The 13,653-nt window shown below is 43.5% G+C and overlaps 1 protein-coding gene across 1 annotated transcript in view; it reads right to left on the reverse strand.

Moving 5' to 3' along the window:
* Window positions 1-1,134: 1,134 nt before the first annotated feature.
* The window catches only part of CUX1 (cut like homeobox 1), a 374,189-nt gene continuing 361,670 nt past the window's right edge, over window positions 1,135-13,653 (reverse strand). Inside the window, exons 20-22 of the mRNA XM_058164380.1 lie at window positions 12,974-13,030; window positions 10,126-10,206; window positions 1,135-1,203 (exon numbers count right to left, since the gene is read on the reverse strand). Of these exons, the coding sequence (XP_058020363.1) occupies window positions 1,135-1,203; window positions 10,126-10,206; window positions 12,974-13,030 (207 nt within the window). The remainder of the gene's footprint in view (window positions 1,204-10,125; window positions 10,207-12,973; window positions 13,031-13,653) is intronic.

Raw genomic sequence — 13,653 nt, forward strand, 5'->3', positions numbered from 1 at the left:
TGGCCTTGGACCCATGGTTGCTCCCCGGGGGGTGGGTGTCATAACCCTCTCCCTGCATCCTGAGCTCCTATATATCCAAAGCAGAACCCAAGGATAAAGCAGTCTTAGCTTTTGATATTTAGTCTGCATGCCAAAAAGGAAGAAATGTAAAAATAAATAAATTTCCGTATTTTTTGGACTATAAGATGCACCTAAATTTAGAAGAGGAAATCAACATAAAAAAGATTTTGGCCTCCACATGCTCCATTTATGGGCTTTTTTCCAGTCCTTTTCCAGACTTTTTTTGGCTCATTTTCAAGGCTTTTTTCTGCCTATTTTCTAGGCTTTTTTCAGCTCATTTTTGAGGTTTTTTGGCCCGTTTTTAAGGCTTTTGGGGCCCGTTTTATAGGCTTTTTTTCGGCCCATTTTCAAGGCTTTTTTCGGCCCATTTTCAAGGCTTTTTTCAGGCCATTTTTGAGGCTTTTTTAGGCCATTTTTGAGGCTTTTTTCAGGCCATTTTGTCTGAAAAAATTGGCCAAAAAAGACTCGAAAATGGGCTGGAAAAAAGCCTCAAAAATGGGCTGAAAAAAGCCCTGGAAATGGGCCAAAAAAAGGCCAGAAAAAGGCCTGAAAATGGGGCGTGCGGAGGCAAAAAAACGGCTGGTGGGTGGGTGGGGCTTCGGCAATATTTAGTCTATAAGATGCACAGACATGTTCACCCCCTTTTCGGGGACAAAAAAGTATGTGTTATAGTCCCAAAAATACGGTAAACATCTTTATCTTTGGAGCGTGTTCATGGGTCAAGGCTGGGTAGGAAAATAGCAATAGAAATAGCACTCAGACTTATACACTGCCTCACAGTGCTTCACCGCCCTCTCTAAGCTGTTTTACAGAGTTAGCATATTGCCCCCAACAATCTGGGTCCTCCTTTTATCCGCCTTGGAAGGATGGAAGGCTGAGTCAACCTTAAGCCCCTTCAAGATGAAGGAGCAGCCTGTGTGGTTAGCCAGTTCAGTGAGGAGCAAGATTGTGGGGCCAGTTAAAATGCTGCACACCCTTTTTCAAAAGAGAAGGCAGCTTTTGGCCAAAGCAACTGCCTTTAAAAATGTACGCTGTGCCCAGGTTCCAGTTATCCTGGGTTGATTCTTCTGGCACCTACTTTTTAGCACAATAGGCCGAACAGTCTCTTCCCACGCTCTCACTCCAAGCTATCTTGTAGAGAACCTGGGGAACCAAAGAAAGACAGTCCATTAATTGTTTTGTGATGACTGAGAGGTTTGTGGTGGTCTTACTGGGTCTTCTGATTGGTTCTAATTTATATGCTGAATTCACTGGGTCTGCATTGCCATGTTGGAGAAATATGCCCTTAGTGTCCTCAGCTTCCTTTCCAGGTTGCTGCAGGGAATCTCTTACCTTGTACTTCAGTACTTGGAGTAAGAAAAAAAAAAAAGCAAAATAATCAAGAATAAAGAAGTGGTCATATGTGGTGGACATGTCCAGAAGCGAGAAATTATTGGATTAGAATTAAAATATGGTTAGAAGAAATGCTTGAACAACATATTGATTTAAAACCTGAACTGTTCCTATTGTGTATCCTTCCAGAGAAAATTAGCAAAGAAAAGGTATATTTGATTATACACATCAGGAAATTGTTATTTGCCTAACTAGTTGGCCAGGCAATATATAAACTAACTATGTATGTTTGTAGAAAGGCATGATATTGCTTTAAGGCTGTGCTGCATCATGCAAGCATCCTGACTGGTTGAGCTCTGTAGCCAATGTATAAAAGGACTACTAAATTATGGCTTGTAAGGGGAATCTACAGAGACGCTACAGCATTGTAACCTAATGACATGCTGCAACTGTATATTTGAGCTTTATGATCGTTGCTTGATCATGGCTAGTTACTGATTCCTCAAGATACTGACTGTTGTGTATTGAACTGTGTTTTGCTGAACTGAAAGAAGACCCTGTTTGTTGTGCAAGTAAGAAGACTTTGTAACATCCCTGACTGACTTTATATGTGTCTGACCTGGAATTGTTTTTGGACTATGTCTTTGCCTTTTCCCTAAAAGTAAAGGAATATCAAACCCCAGTTTGTCTGCAAGTGACTGTTATTGTATACAATCAGTCTCAGTCGTTTACATGGGTAAGGTACTTTAGTTTAGTTTAGTTTTAGTTTTATTAGATTTTTATACCGCCCTTCTCCCGAAGGACTCAGGGCGGTGTACAGCCGAAATAAAATACAGAGTATATACAATTAAAAGAAATTAAAAGAAACTATTAATAAATGGCCGATAATTTAAAAATTTAAAAAATTTACAAATGTTTAAAATCTCTAAAACCCCAATTTAAAATCACTATTTATGCCAGTCCTGCTTGAATAAATAAGTATGTTTTTAGCTCACGACGGAAGGTCCGAAGATCAGGAACTTGACGTAAGCCAGGGGGGAGTTCGTTCCAGAGCGTCGGTGCTCCCACAGAGAAGGCCCTACCCCTGGGAGCCGCCAGCCGACATTGTTTGGCGGACGGCACCCTGAGAAGGCCCTCTCTGTGAGAGCGTACGGGTCGATGGGAGGCATACGGTAACAGCAGGCGGTCTCGTAAGTACCCGGGTCCTAAGCCATGGAGCGCTTTAAAGGTGGTAACCAGGATCTGGTTTGCTCAACAGTCCACAACCTTGGTTGTGAACCCAGATTACCCTTAACAATACATGTAATAACTGCAGCGAGGATGGCATTTGCGCAAAGATGGAAAGTAGAGAAAATCCCTTTAGAAGACAAAGTAATTAAGAAAATATTAGATTGTGCAGAAATGAATAGACTGACTTTGGCAATTAAAGAAAGAGAGGATTCGGAATATTACAAGGTATGGAGACAATTTTACAATTGGTTAGAGAAGAGATATAGATAAATGTATTAATAGTAAACAAGAAAATGTTATAATAAATGAAGTATGGGGAGAATGTTATAATAAAGAAATGGGAAAAATAAAGAAACGATGAAGATCGGAGGAGTAAGAAGAAAAAAAGGAAGACACAATAGAAACATCTAGATGATACACTGAATGATTGATTATGTATTATATGTTTATAAAATAAAATATATATATAAAAAATAATAATAAAGAAGCGGCATGCACACTTGGACAGCAGCATTTTAGAAAATGAACCAATGTGGGTGCTGTAGATTGCACATCTGTATATATTTGTAAAATATATAATCTATCTTTCCTTTAAAACACTTTTTCCTCTGCAGGTAATCCTCAACTTATAATTTAATTATAATTCGCAGTTACAATAGCACAAACTAAGTTTGTGTTTAGAATTCAGGATTAGGTGAGCAAAGTCATTGCACTTGCAACTTACAACATTGCACTTATAACTGGTCATTGCACTTACAATGGGTCACCCCATTCTCTACAGTCATGTGATCAAAATTTGGGTGCTTGGCAGTTCTCCATGTATTTATGACAGTTGCAGCATCCCTGGGTCATGTGAACACCATTTGAAAACTTCCCAGCCAGTTTCCAACAAGCAAAGTGAATGGGGGAACCAGATTGGCTTAATGACTGCATGATTCACTTAACAACTGCAGTGATTCATTTAACAACTGTGGCAAAAAGATAAAAATCACATGTGACATGTTTAACAACTGTCTTGCTTAGCAATGGAAATTCTGATCCCGACTGTGGTCATAAGTCAAGGACCACCTGTAGATCTCTCTCAGTAATAATATTATGAGGTAGGGCAGAGAACCTGTCTAGCTAAGGATAGACCCAAGCATTTCATTAATGCAACTTGCTGCTGTAACTGATCTTCTATAAATGGGGAAACAGGAATGTCTCAGGTTTAATGTCCCACATTAAAAAGAAATACCCTTAGCAACAGATGTTTTCGGCTTGTATTTTTCAGAACAGCAGTTTATGTCCCACATGAGCCCCTCTAGACATCCCATGGGGTGAATTAAGGTAGAAGGGTTTTCCTCTTGAGTTGTGCCCATCATGTGTTAGGTGTCAGCTTTGGAAGCCATATTATTTATTTATTTATTTATAACGAAGCCATTGAAGTGCTGTCCCGGTGTTTGGAAGCCATACGGGTCTGGATGGGGAGAAACAGGCTCAAGCTCAATCCCTCCAAGACAGAGTGGCTGTGGATGCCGGCATCCCAGTACAGTCAGCTGAGTCCACGGCTGACTGTTGGGAGCGAGTCATTGGCCCCGATGGAGAGGGTGCGCAACTTGGGCATTCTCCTGGATGAACGGCTGTCTTTTGAAGATCACTTGACGGCCGTCTCCAGGAGAGCTTTCCACCAGGTTCGCCTGGTGCGCCAGTTGCACCCCTTTCTAGACCGGGATGCCTTATGCACAGTCACTCACGCCCTCGTGACATCTCGTCTGGATTACTGCAATGCTCTCTACATGGGGCTCCCCTTGAGGGGCATCCGGAGGCTTCAGTTAGTCCAGAATGCGGCTGCGCGGATGATAGAGGAGCCCTCGTGGCTCCTGTGACACCTATCCTGCGCAGACTGCACTGGCTATCTGTGGCCTTCCGGTGCGCTTCAAGGTTTTGGTGACCATCTTCAAAGCGCCCATGGCATAGGGCCGGGCTATTTACGGGACCGCCTACTGCTACCGAATACCTCTCACCGACCAGGCGCCTCACAGAGGGACTCCTCAGGGTGCCGTCAGCGAGACAGTGTCGTCTGGCGACACCCAGAGGAAGGGCCTTCTCTGTGGGGGCTCCCGCCCTCTGGAACGAACTCCCTCCAGGACTTCGTCAACTTCCGGACCTCCGAACCTTCCGTCGCGAGCTTAAAACACACTTATTCATCTGCGCAGGACTGGATTAGATTTTAAATTTGTTGGTTTTTAATGGGTTTTTATCATTTATATTGTTTTTAATAATCTGGCTTATTAGAATAAGTTTTTTAATTGTTATTTTAGTCTGTATTTATATGTTTTACTTGCCTGTGAACCGCCCTGAGTCCCTAGGGAGATAGGGCGGTATATAAATATGAAAAATAAATAAATAAATAAATAAATGTCTCGAGATGGAACGGATGGGGATTGGACCCTGTGATGGACTGATGAGTGAGGGGATGGTTTTGGAAGGTTTTGATTTACTGAGGGAAAACCGGGAACTCTCAGATTCGGTTTTTCCCAGATGTGCCAGTAAACCTACTTTAATAAATGGAACTTTGAGAAAATGCTTGCCTTGGAGTTTTTAATTGGAGTTAGGTTTTTCTGGAACGCTGACATTAAGTAGGGGTGGGAGGTGTAGTCGATCACACTGGCTGGGATAAAAGGAACTTGACAGCTGGGATGAGGGAAAGCCTCACTAGGGTAAAGAAAGAAGAAATAAAAGAAGGGAGGGTCAGCCCTGGCCTTCAAAATCAGTACAAACAAGTTGTAAAAAATGGCATAGCCAGAAAGCAGAATCTCATAATCTGTGTCTGCACATGAGATTTCGGCCATGTTTGTTTCTTCATTTTTATAATATGTCTAATTTTTATAAAAAATACTTTTGGGTGATCAGAGTCAGAATGTAATATTTATTTGACTTTTTTTCCCCTCTAGGAGCTGAAGATTAATGAAGATTTCCCTTCATTTTGAGTTGAAAGTATCTAGTCCAAAAGGTTTCAGGTATGGTCCTGAATCTAGATGAACCTCATAATTGCTAGACTTCTGTCAAGTGGTTTGCCCCAGAGAGACCACACTACTCTGCTTTAAAGGCCAGATTCAAAGGTGGCCAAATACTTTGAACCCGCAGCCGTTCTCTTTCACTGAATTTTTGGGAGGCTGAAGTAATAATAATAATAATAATAATAATAATAATAATAATAATAATAATAATAATAATAATAATAATAATAATAATAATAATAATAATATTTTAATTTGTATACCGCCCTTCTCCCGAAGGACTCAGTAGAGAGGAGAGGAGAGAAGAATGGGGAGGAAGTCAAGTACAGTGACCTTGAATTCCTAACTGAAGAAGAGAAAGATAAAAGTGAAAAGATACCGCAATTAATACTTCAATACAGCAAGGTAAGAACGAGAGTGGTCCAGGGCTCATGATGCTGTTCCAGTCCATCTTTACCCATGGAATGTCTTTGGATGAGTAACTCTCAAAACAATCCCCTAGTTCAGAGGTCTCCAACCTTGGCAAATTTAAGACTTGTGGACGTCAACTACCAGAGAGCAAAGCTGGCTGAGGAACTCTGGGAGTTGAAGTCCACAAGTCTTAAGGTTGCCAAGGTTGGAGACCCCTGGCTTAGTTCAATGGTTCTTTTTTCCTCTTCTGTTCTTAGAATAAGTAGAGCTGTCAGTTGCTTAGAATTCAGGATTAGGTGAGCAGAATCAGCAATTAAAAATAACCAAGACCGAATCAAGCCCAAACGAACTCTTGCAAAGGAGGTCTTATGCCTTATATGACCCAATGCAATCCTAGGCTGCATTAACAGAGGGATAGAATCAAGATCACGTGAAGTGTTAATGCCATTTCATAATGCCTTGGTAAGGCCACACTTGGAATATTGCATCCTGCTTTGCTTGCCACAAGATAAAAAAAATATATTGAGGCTAGAAAGAATGCAGAGAAGAGCAACAAAGAGGATTAGGGGACTGGAGGCTAAAACATATAAAGAACAGTTGCTGGAAGTGGGTATGTCTAGTTTAATGAAAAGAAGGACTAGGCGAGACATGATAGCAGTGTTCCAATATCTCAGGGGCTGCCACAAAGAAGAGGGAGTCAAACTATTCTCCAAAGCACCTAAGGGTAGAATAAGAAGCAATGGGTGGAAACTAATCAAGGAGAGAAGCAACTTAGAACTAAGGAGAAATCTCCTCGCAGTTAGAACAATTAGAATCAGTGGAAGAGCTTGCCTTCAGAAGTTGTGAATGCTCCAACACTGGAAGTTTTTAAGAAGAGATTGGATAACCATTTCCTTCTTGAGCAGGGGGTTGGACTAGAGAAGTTCCAAGGTCCCTTCCAACTCTGTTATTCTGCTAAGATTTCATGATCCTTTTACACTTTGGGCTATGGCCCATAAAACTGTCTGGATCATTTATGAAGACTGTAATATTCAGGGACAGCCACCACGTGGCTGAAGATGACTCAGTCCAAAGCCACTGCAAGTGGTAGAGAGCCAGCTCTTTGAACTCTGAAGCTGGCCAGCTGCCCACCTGCGCATGGGAAGTGATCTATTCAACCGTTCAGTCGTTTTCACTGAACAGTCTGATTCCTGTTATTTAGCCTCAAGGACTGTTTCTATCTTATAGGGAAGCTCAGCATAATCAGCATTTTCTGGACTGCGAAACAGGGAGAAGGGGCCTACTCTCAATCCCTTCTAGGCCTATTGAGAGTAGGCCCCATCACTAGGCCTAAACCTTTCTGTCAAAGATCAGGCACCCACCAAGGCTCCCTTTGCAGCATTTGGTTTTCTCCCTCTCCATCTCTCTCCTCCCTCTCCCTCTCTCCCTTTCTCCTCTCTCCCTCTCCCTCTCTCTCCCTCTCCCCCCTCTCTCCCTCTTCCTCTCTCTCTCTCCCTCTCCTCCCTCTTTCCCTCTCTTCCTTTCTTCCCCCTTCCCTCTCTCTTTCCCTTCCTGTCTCTCTCCCTCTTCCCTCTCTCCCCACCTCTCCCTCCCTCCCTCCCTCTCAGAATTTCTGAGAACTAGGGTGATATTAAAATAAGCACTGGGAATACTTTTCAGGAGAGGATAAGTAAAGTGTAAATCCTAGTTATTCTTTCTTATGAACAGTGTCACCACGTAAAGGTTTGAAATGCAACATGGGTTTGAAGACCTGCTCAACCCCCCCCCCCGATATTTTTAAACATATATCTTCACAGCTATTCTTCAACTATATTTAGCCATTATAACGATTTACAGATCTAGCTTTTATTTTTGGTTTTTTATATAGGAGGTTCTGGACATATTAATATGTCTTTTATCTAGTAACCAAATTATTTCCATCTTTTTGAAAGGTTTTGCTCAGATTTTACCCTGAAATAGATGAATATATGGAAAGGTTGTAAAATGGGGCAAAACTCACTTAACAACTGCCTCACTTAGCAACAGAAATTTTGCGCTCATTTGTGCTCCAGGACTGCCTGTATATAACACATATTGTTAGTCTTGTATTTTTAAAAGAGGAGGTCTTAATTTCTTGAGTTTAACAAGTTATTTTTATGGTAGGGAGAAGAGCTAGGCTAGGAAAAGTAAATATCATTTTCTCTTTAACTTGCTCTACCTGTGGCTGATTTTTCTTGTAGATCAGGTACTCCCAGCTTACCCCATTCCAACTATTTGGGACAATCCTCATTCAGTACTGGCAACAATTGGGGATGAACAAGAATGTCTGCAATTATTCTCTGGTTACGGTGTTCGTTTCTTCATTTTTAGGACTATGTTAATCCTTAATTTGGTTGAACAGGACCTGCTGTGACTCCACCACGAGGAAAAGTAGTCATCATTAAATCAGGCATGACCACAAACGACTGTCTCTATGCAGCCTCTTAAAAGATGTATTCCTCCAGCTCTAAGACAAAAGCTGTTGCAAAACAAATATACTTCTAAAAACAAATGGAAGAATGCTTCTTGTGTCTGCAATCGGAACTGGAGAAGGGAACACAAAGGAAGCTGGTGGAGACAATTGTATTTTGCTAAACAGCCCAAAATAGAACAGCTTGGGACAGACAGTGTCTGATATTTTTATCAAGTAACCAATTTGGCAAGTTCCCACTTTTGGCAATTGCAAAAGGGATTGATACTGTGCAAAGCTAAAGCCTGGGAGTTTACAGCTGCATTTCTCAACTTCAGCAATTTAAAGATGTATGGGCTTCAACCCCCAGAATTTGGCAGCTAACATGCTGGCTGGGGAATTCTGGAAGTTGAAATCCACAAATCTTAAAGTTGCCAGAATTGAAAAACACTGAACAATACAGCCCTTCGTGGCCTAGGGCCAGGCGATTTGTAGAACTGTCTGATTCCTATAATTCTGCCTCTTTTTCCAGATCTGACAGAAGAGGCAAGCTCCCAGTCCCCTCCATCAATAATGCCAGCAGACAGACCTTCTTTGGGTGGCTGGAACAAAAATCTAGATAGCCCCAACTTTCCTCAACCCAACCTGTTGCCTGAGGGGTTCTGGGAGTTGAAATCCACAGATTTTAATGTTGTTGTGGTTCAGATATACTCGTTTAGAGGATCAGGTATTTCCTTTAAGTAAACCCCAGCATTAGCTCCATTCCTATTGTTAATTATGGTGCCCTTAACAGCAGAAGCAGCATCAGCTGTGGTGATGGTAGCCACTACAGGTAATCCTTAATTTACAACGGCTTACCATTCAGCTCAATTTTGAAGTTACTTCTGAGCTCATATGCAGGGGAGAGCTGCTGGGGGTTCGCAGGGGTTCGGGAGAACCTCTTGCTAAGATTCTGTGCAGTTTAGAGAACCCCCAAATCCCACTCTTGGCTGGCCCCTCCCACCCCTCCCAGGAATCCCCACATGGCCCGTTTTGGATGCAGGAAAGTGCAGGGTGCATGCAGAGGCTCAGGGAGGGTGAAAAACAGGCCTACCGGAAGTTTGGGAAGGCCCGTTTCCAGCTTCCAGAGGGCATCTGGAGCCTGAGGAGCCCGTTTTCGCCTTCCCGGAGGCTCGAAGAAAACCTCCGGAGCCCGTGGAGGGCGAAAATTCCCCCCCCTCCCCGTGGTGCAGGAGGCCAACTAGGCCATGGCCATGCCCACCCAGCAACAGGGCAGAAAACCCCTTGCTAAAATTTTTGAAGCCCACCCCTGCTCATATGACTGCATTTTAATTGGCACTTGACAAGTGGCCTACATTTACAGCTGTTTGCAATATCCTGTGTTCCCATGTTCCCAATTTAGAACTTTTTTCCAGAAACCATCATATACATCTGATCTCTGGGGGAAAAAAACAAACCCATAGTCAACAATTGGTTTGCCTAACAACTGCTGCAAAAAGGGTCATAAAATCAGATCTGGTCACATGAAGACCCATTTTACAACTGTCAAGACTTAAGATCACAATTGCCAGGCTCAATTATAGTTATAAGTCAAAGACTACCTGTATCTTTTGTCTACCTGTACGTTTTGTCAAAACTGACCATTGGAGGACGGAACACACTTACCAGAAAAACAAGGCAATGCAAAAAGAGTGTGTAGAAGAAAGCAATAGTACGAGCCATCTTGTTGGAAAGGACAAGTCTTCCCTGTAGGGACGATAAAAAATGTGACAGGAGATTTTTAGGGTTATGAATGCCTGAGACCTTGGGAAAAAACACAAATTCCGAAGCATTTCACTTCCCTGTCAATTTATGATTACTTTCCTGAACCTGGGATTTCTTCTAAGTTTGCAAATGGTGAGAAGTCCTGTATCTGACTGCCAGCTGTTGGGGGGGAAATCATTCTTTCTAACCCTTTTGAGATTTCTGGAGACATGAAAGCTAAAATACTTCATAACAACAACATCTGGATCACCACTTGAACACTCTGAGCTTTGACAAAATCACTATCAGTCAATTGCAAAAGGCAGTTTTACTTAGAAAGCGTAAATCTTGGGATGATACCTCTACCACCATCAAACAGGTGTTTGGGAAGTACTTGATAGGTGAACAAAAATGCCAAATCCAGTCTAACTTCTGGCTGACTCTGTGGTCAACCATGAAATAATTTATTAAATTTATATGCCATTCAACTCCCAGCAACTCTGGCAGTTTACAATTGTAAACAAAAAAAGAGAGAGAACAATACAGAAAACACAAAAACAGCACAAGACAAAGGGACAACAAAGGGACAACAATGATGGAGGGAAAGAAAGAGAGACAAGGCTACAATTTAGGAAATGGAAGTCTGATGTGCAAAGTGGACTGAGTGAATTAATGAAGCGGCACACCCAAAACTGATGGGGAATTGGATGCAGGAGGATGTGGCCGAAAGACCAGGAATCTGATTCCAGCAAAGACAGCCATAAAAAAGATTCATTCGCTGGCACTTCGTCCAAACTTCCTGGAACGTCTCTTTCTCCCTTTCCTTCATCTTTCTTGCTCAGAAAGGGATCCTGATTTAGGGAGCTATGAGGTAAGATCTCCCTAAAAAGCACATTTGATCTGCTGGACTCCTCCTACACTGTGTGCATACTTTCTCTCCTTCACATTACAGATCATGCCTGTGAGCACTGCAGCTGGTAAGACGCTAACCAGGGCTTCCCAGTTTTGACTGGGTGAAGCTGGACAGGTTTTCCCTTCTGTGTGAATGTATAGTTGCCTGCAGCCATTATGGGACGGAATGGGACTTTTCGCCTTGAACTCATGGCGGTGCCAGTTTCTCCACTAGGGTTTCACCTCCATGTTATTATGCCTCAGCACTTTGGGCCACGGCCCCTCTCTCCCAGTCCCTTCGCTGTGGCTCATTCATCACAGTACAGTTCGCATCGGGCTTTTGGGTGCACAGGACAGTTCGAAGCCAGCCAATTGGTGCAGGGGCTCGAGGGCTTTGGGAGTAACAGAGCCGCCCTCTGAACTGCAGCCCCGACTCTATTCTCAAAACCCTCGAGCCCCTGCACCGATTGGCTGGCTTCAAACTGTCCTGTCGTGTCCCACTCCTCCGCTGACGGCCGGGTCAGGGAAATCCGAATCAGGCTTGCCTCTGCAGCTCTGCCCAAAGTCCTAGCAAAGTCCTCAGAGCAGGCAGGAGACCAGTAAGTGACTTCAGCAACATAAGTTCGACTTTTGCCTGACTCAGAGACTGCCAGAAAGCAGATCCTTTATATAGGCCATGGGGTGTGGCTCCATGACTCAGCACTCATTAAGGCCTGCCCCTCCCTTCCTTCTGTTGCCTCCGCCTATCCAGCCTTCTGATGCGAGGGTCACACCAATCAGCAGCTGTTAGAATAAACCTCCTCAGGCTCACATGCTGTGGAGGAGGGAGGTCTAGCTGCTGCTTGCCTGGGCATGGAGTCAGGGCTGGGGCTGGGAGATGCTCCTTCTTCTGCAGTTTGTGTGGGCATGGAGCCAGGACTTGGGCCGGGAGGCATACATTCCTCAGTGTTCGGGAGCAGGTAAGAAGGCCCCGGCTGCTCTGAGGGCGGGCAAGACACAACATGTCCTGTGCGCCCAAAAGCCCGACGCGAACTTGTTGTTGTTAGTTGCGAAGTCGTGTCCGACCCATCGCGACTCCATGGACAACATTCCTCCAGGCCTTCCTGTCCTCTACCATCCTCTGGAGTCCATTTAAACTCATGCCTTCTGCTTCAGTGACTCCATCCAGCCACCTCGTTCTCTGTCGTCCCCTTCTTCTTTTGCCCTCAATCTTTCCCAGCATTAGGCTCTTCTCCAGTGAGTCCTTCTTTCTCATTAGGTGGCCAAAGTATTTCAGTTTCATCTTCAGGATCTGGCCTTCTAAAGAGTAGTCAGGTTGATCTCCTCTAGAACTGACTTGTTTGTTTGCCTTGCAGTCCAAGGGACTCGCAGGACGCAAACTATACTGCGACAAATGGGCCACAATAAAAGGACTGGGACAGAAGGGCCGTGGTCCAAAGTACCAAGGCATAATAACACAGAGGCAAAACCTTGGTGGAGAAACAGGCAGAGCCAAAAGTTTGTGGCGAAAAGTCCTAGACCCTTATGGGATGCCCTTATATGCATCCATAGGTGGGACTAAAGTGGGTCATATCTTGTTGGCTGCCCTCTTGGCTGGAGGAGAGGCTGGAGACAGGATTCACCCAACCGCCAAGTAGAGAAAGCTTTCCCTATGGAAAAGATTGAACTGGGAGTATACACAATGGCAAATTATCATTGCTGTTTAACTGCATTCTACTAAATAGTTCTGAATGGATTTGGTATTTTTGACCACTTCCCAAGGACCTAGCAAAGCTAAAGATATTGTTGTAATACATGCACTGTTCCAAGTAAGGTGACTGATGCTCCCATTGTGAAGATAGACTAATTGCAGCAAGTAGATTTCAGCAGTTGGATTTACCAGGCTAAGGGTGGCTTTATCCCATGGGCTGAGACTTTGGTACTTCCTCTGACGTTCCTGCAAATAAAAAAGTCACAGAGATAAGACCACTGGAGAGGACCAGAAAAATCAACAACCCAGCCAGTGCATTAATTCCAGTTTTAATCTCTTTGGTGCTAGAATCAGGGGTGAAATCCAGCAGGTTCTGACAGGTTCTGGAGAACCGGCAGCAGAAATTTTGAGCAGTTTGGAGAACTGGCAAATGCCACCTCTGGCTGGTCCCATAGTGTGATGGGAATGGAGATTTTGCAGTATCCTTCCCCCAGGAGTGGGGTGGGAATGGGGATTTTGCAGTATCCTTCCCCTGCAGTGGGATGGGAATGAGGATTTTGCAATATCCTTTCCCTGCCATGTCCACCAAGCCACACCCACCAAGCCACGCCCACAGAACCGGTAGTAAAAAAAAAGTTGGATTTCACCACTGGCTAGAATGCAAAAAGATGGTTCCGTTCCCTAGCTGGCCTTATTTCTTGTAAATTAATTAATTAAATTAAAAGAGACTCCATCTAGTTGCAATGAAATGAAGGATATCAGCCTAAAATATCCATCTAGGTAACATTTCATTTTTAAACTTTAAATCCTCTTTGTACTTAGTGGCACTAGATCTTATCTGACCTATAGACTCAGTTTGCCAACGGTAA

Source organism: Ahaetulla prasina, chromosome 1, assembly GCF_028640845.1.
Source record: "Ahaetulla prasina isolate Xishuangbanna chromosome 1, ASM2864084v1, whole genome shotgun sequence".
Classification (NCBI taxonomy): domain Eukaryota; kingdom Metazoa; phylum Chordata; class Lepidosauria; order Squamata; family Colubridae; genus Ahaetulla; species Ahaetulla prasina.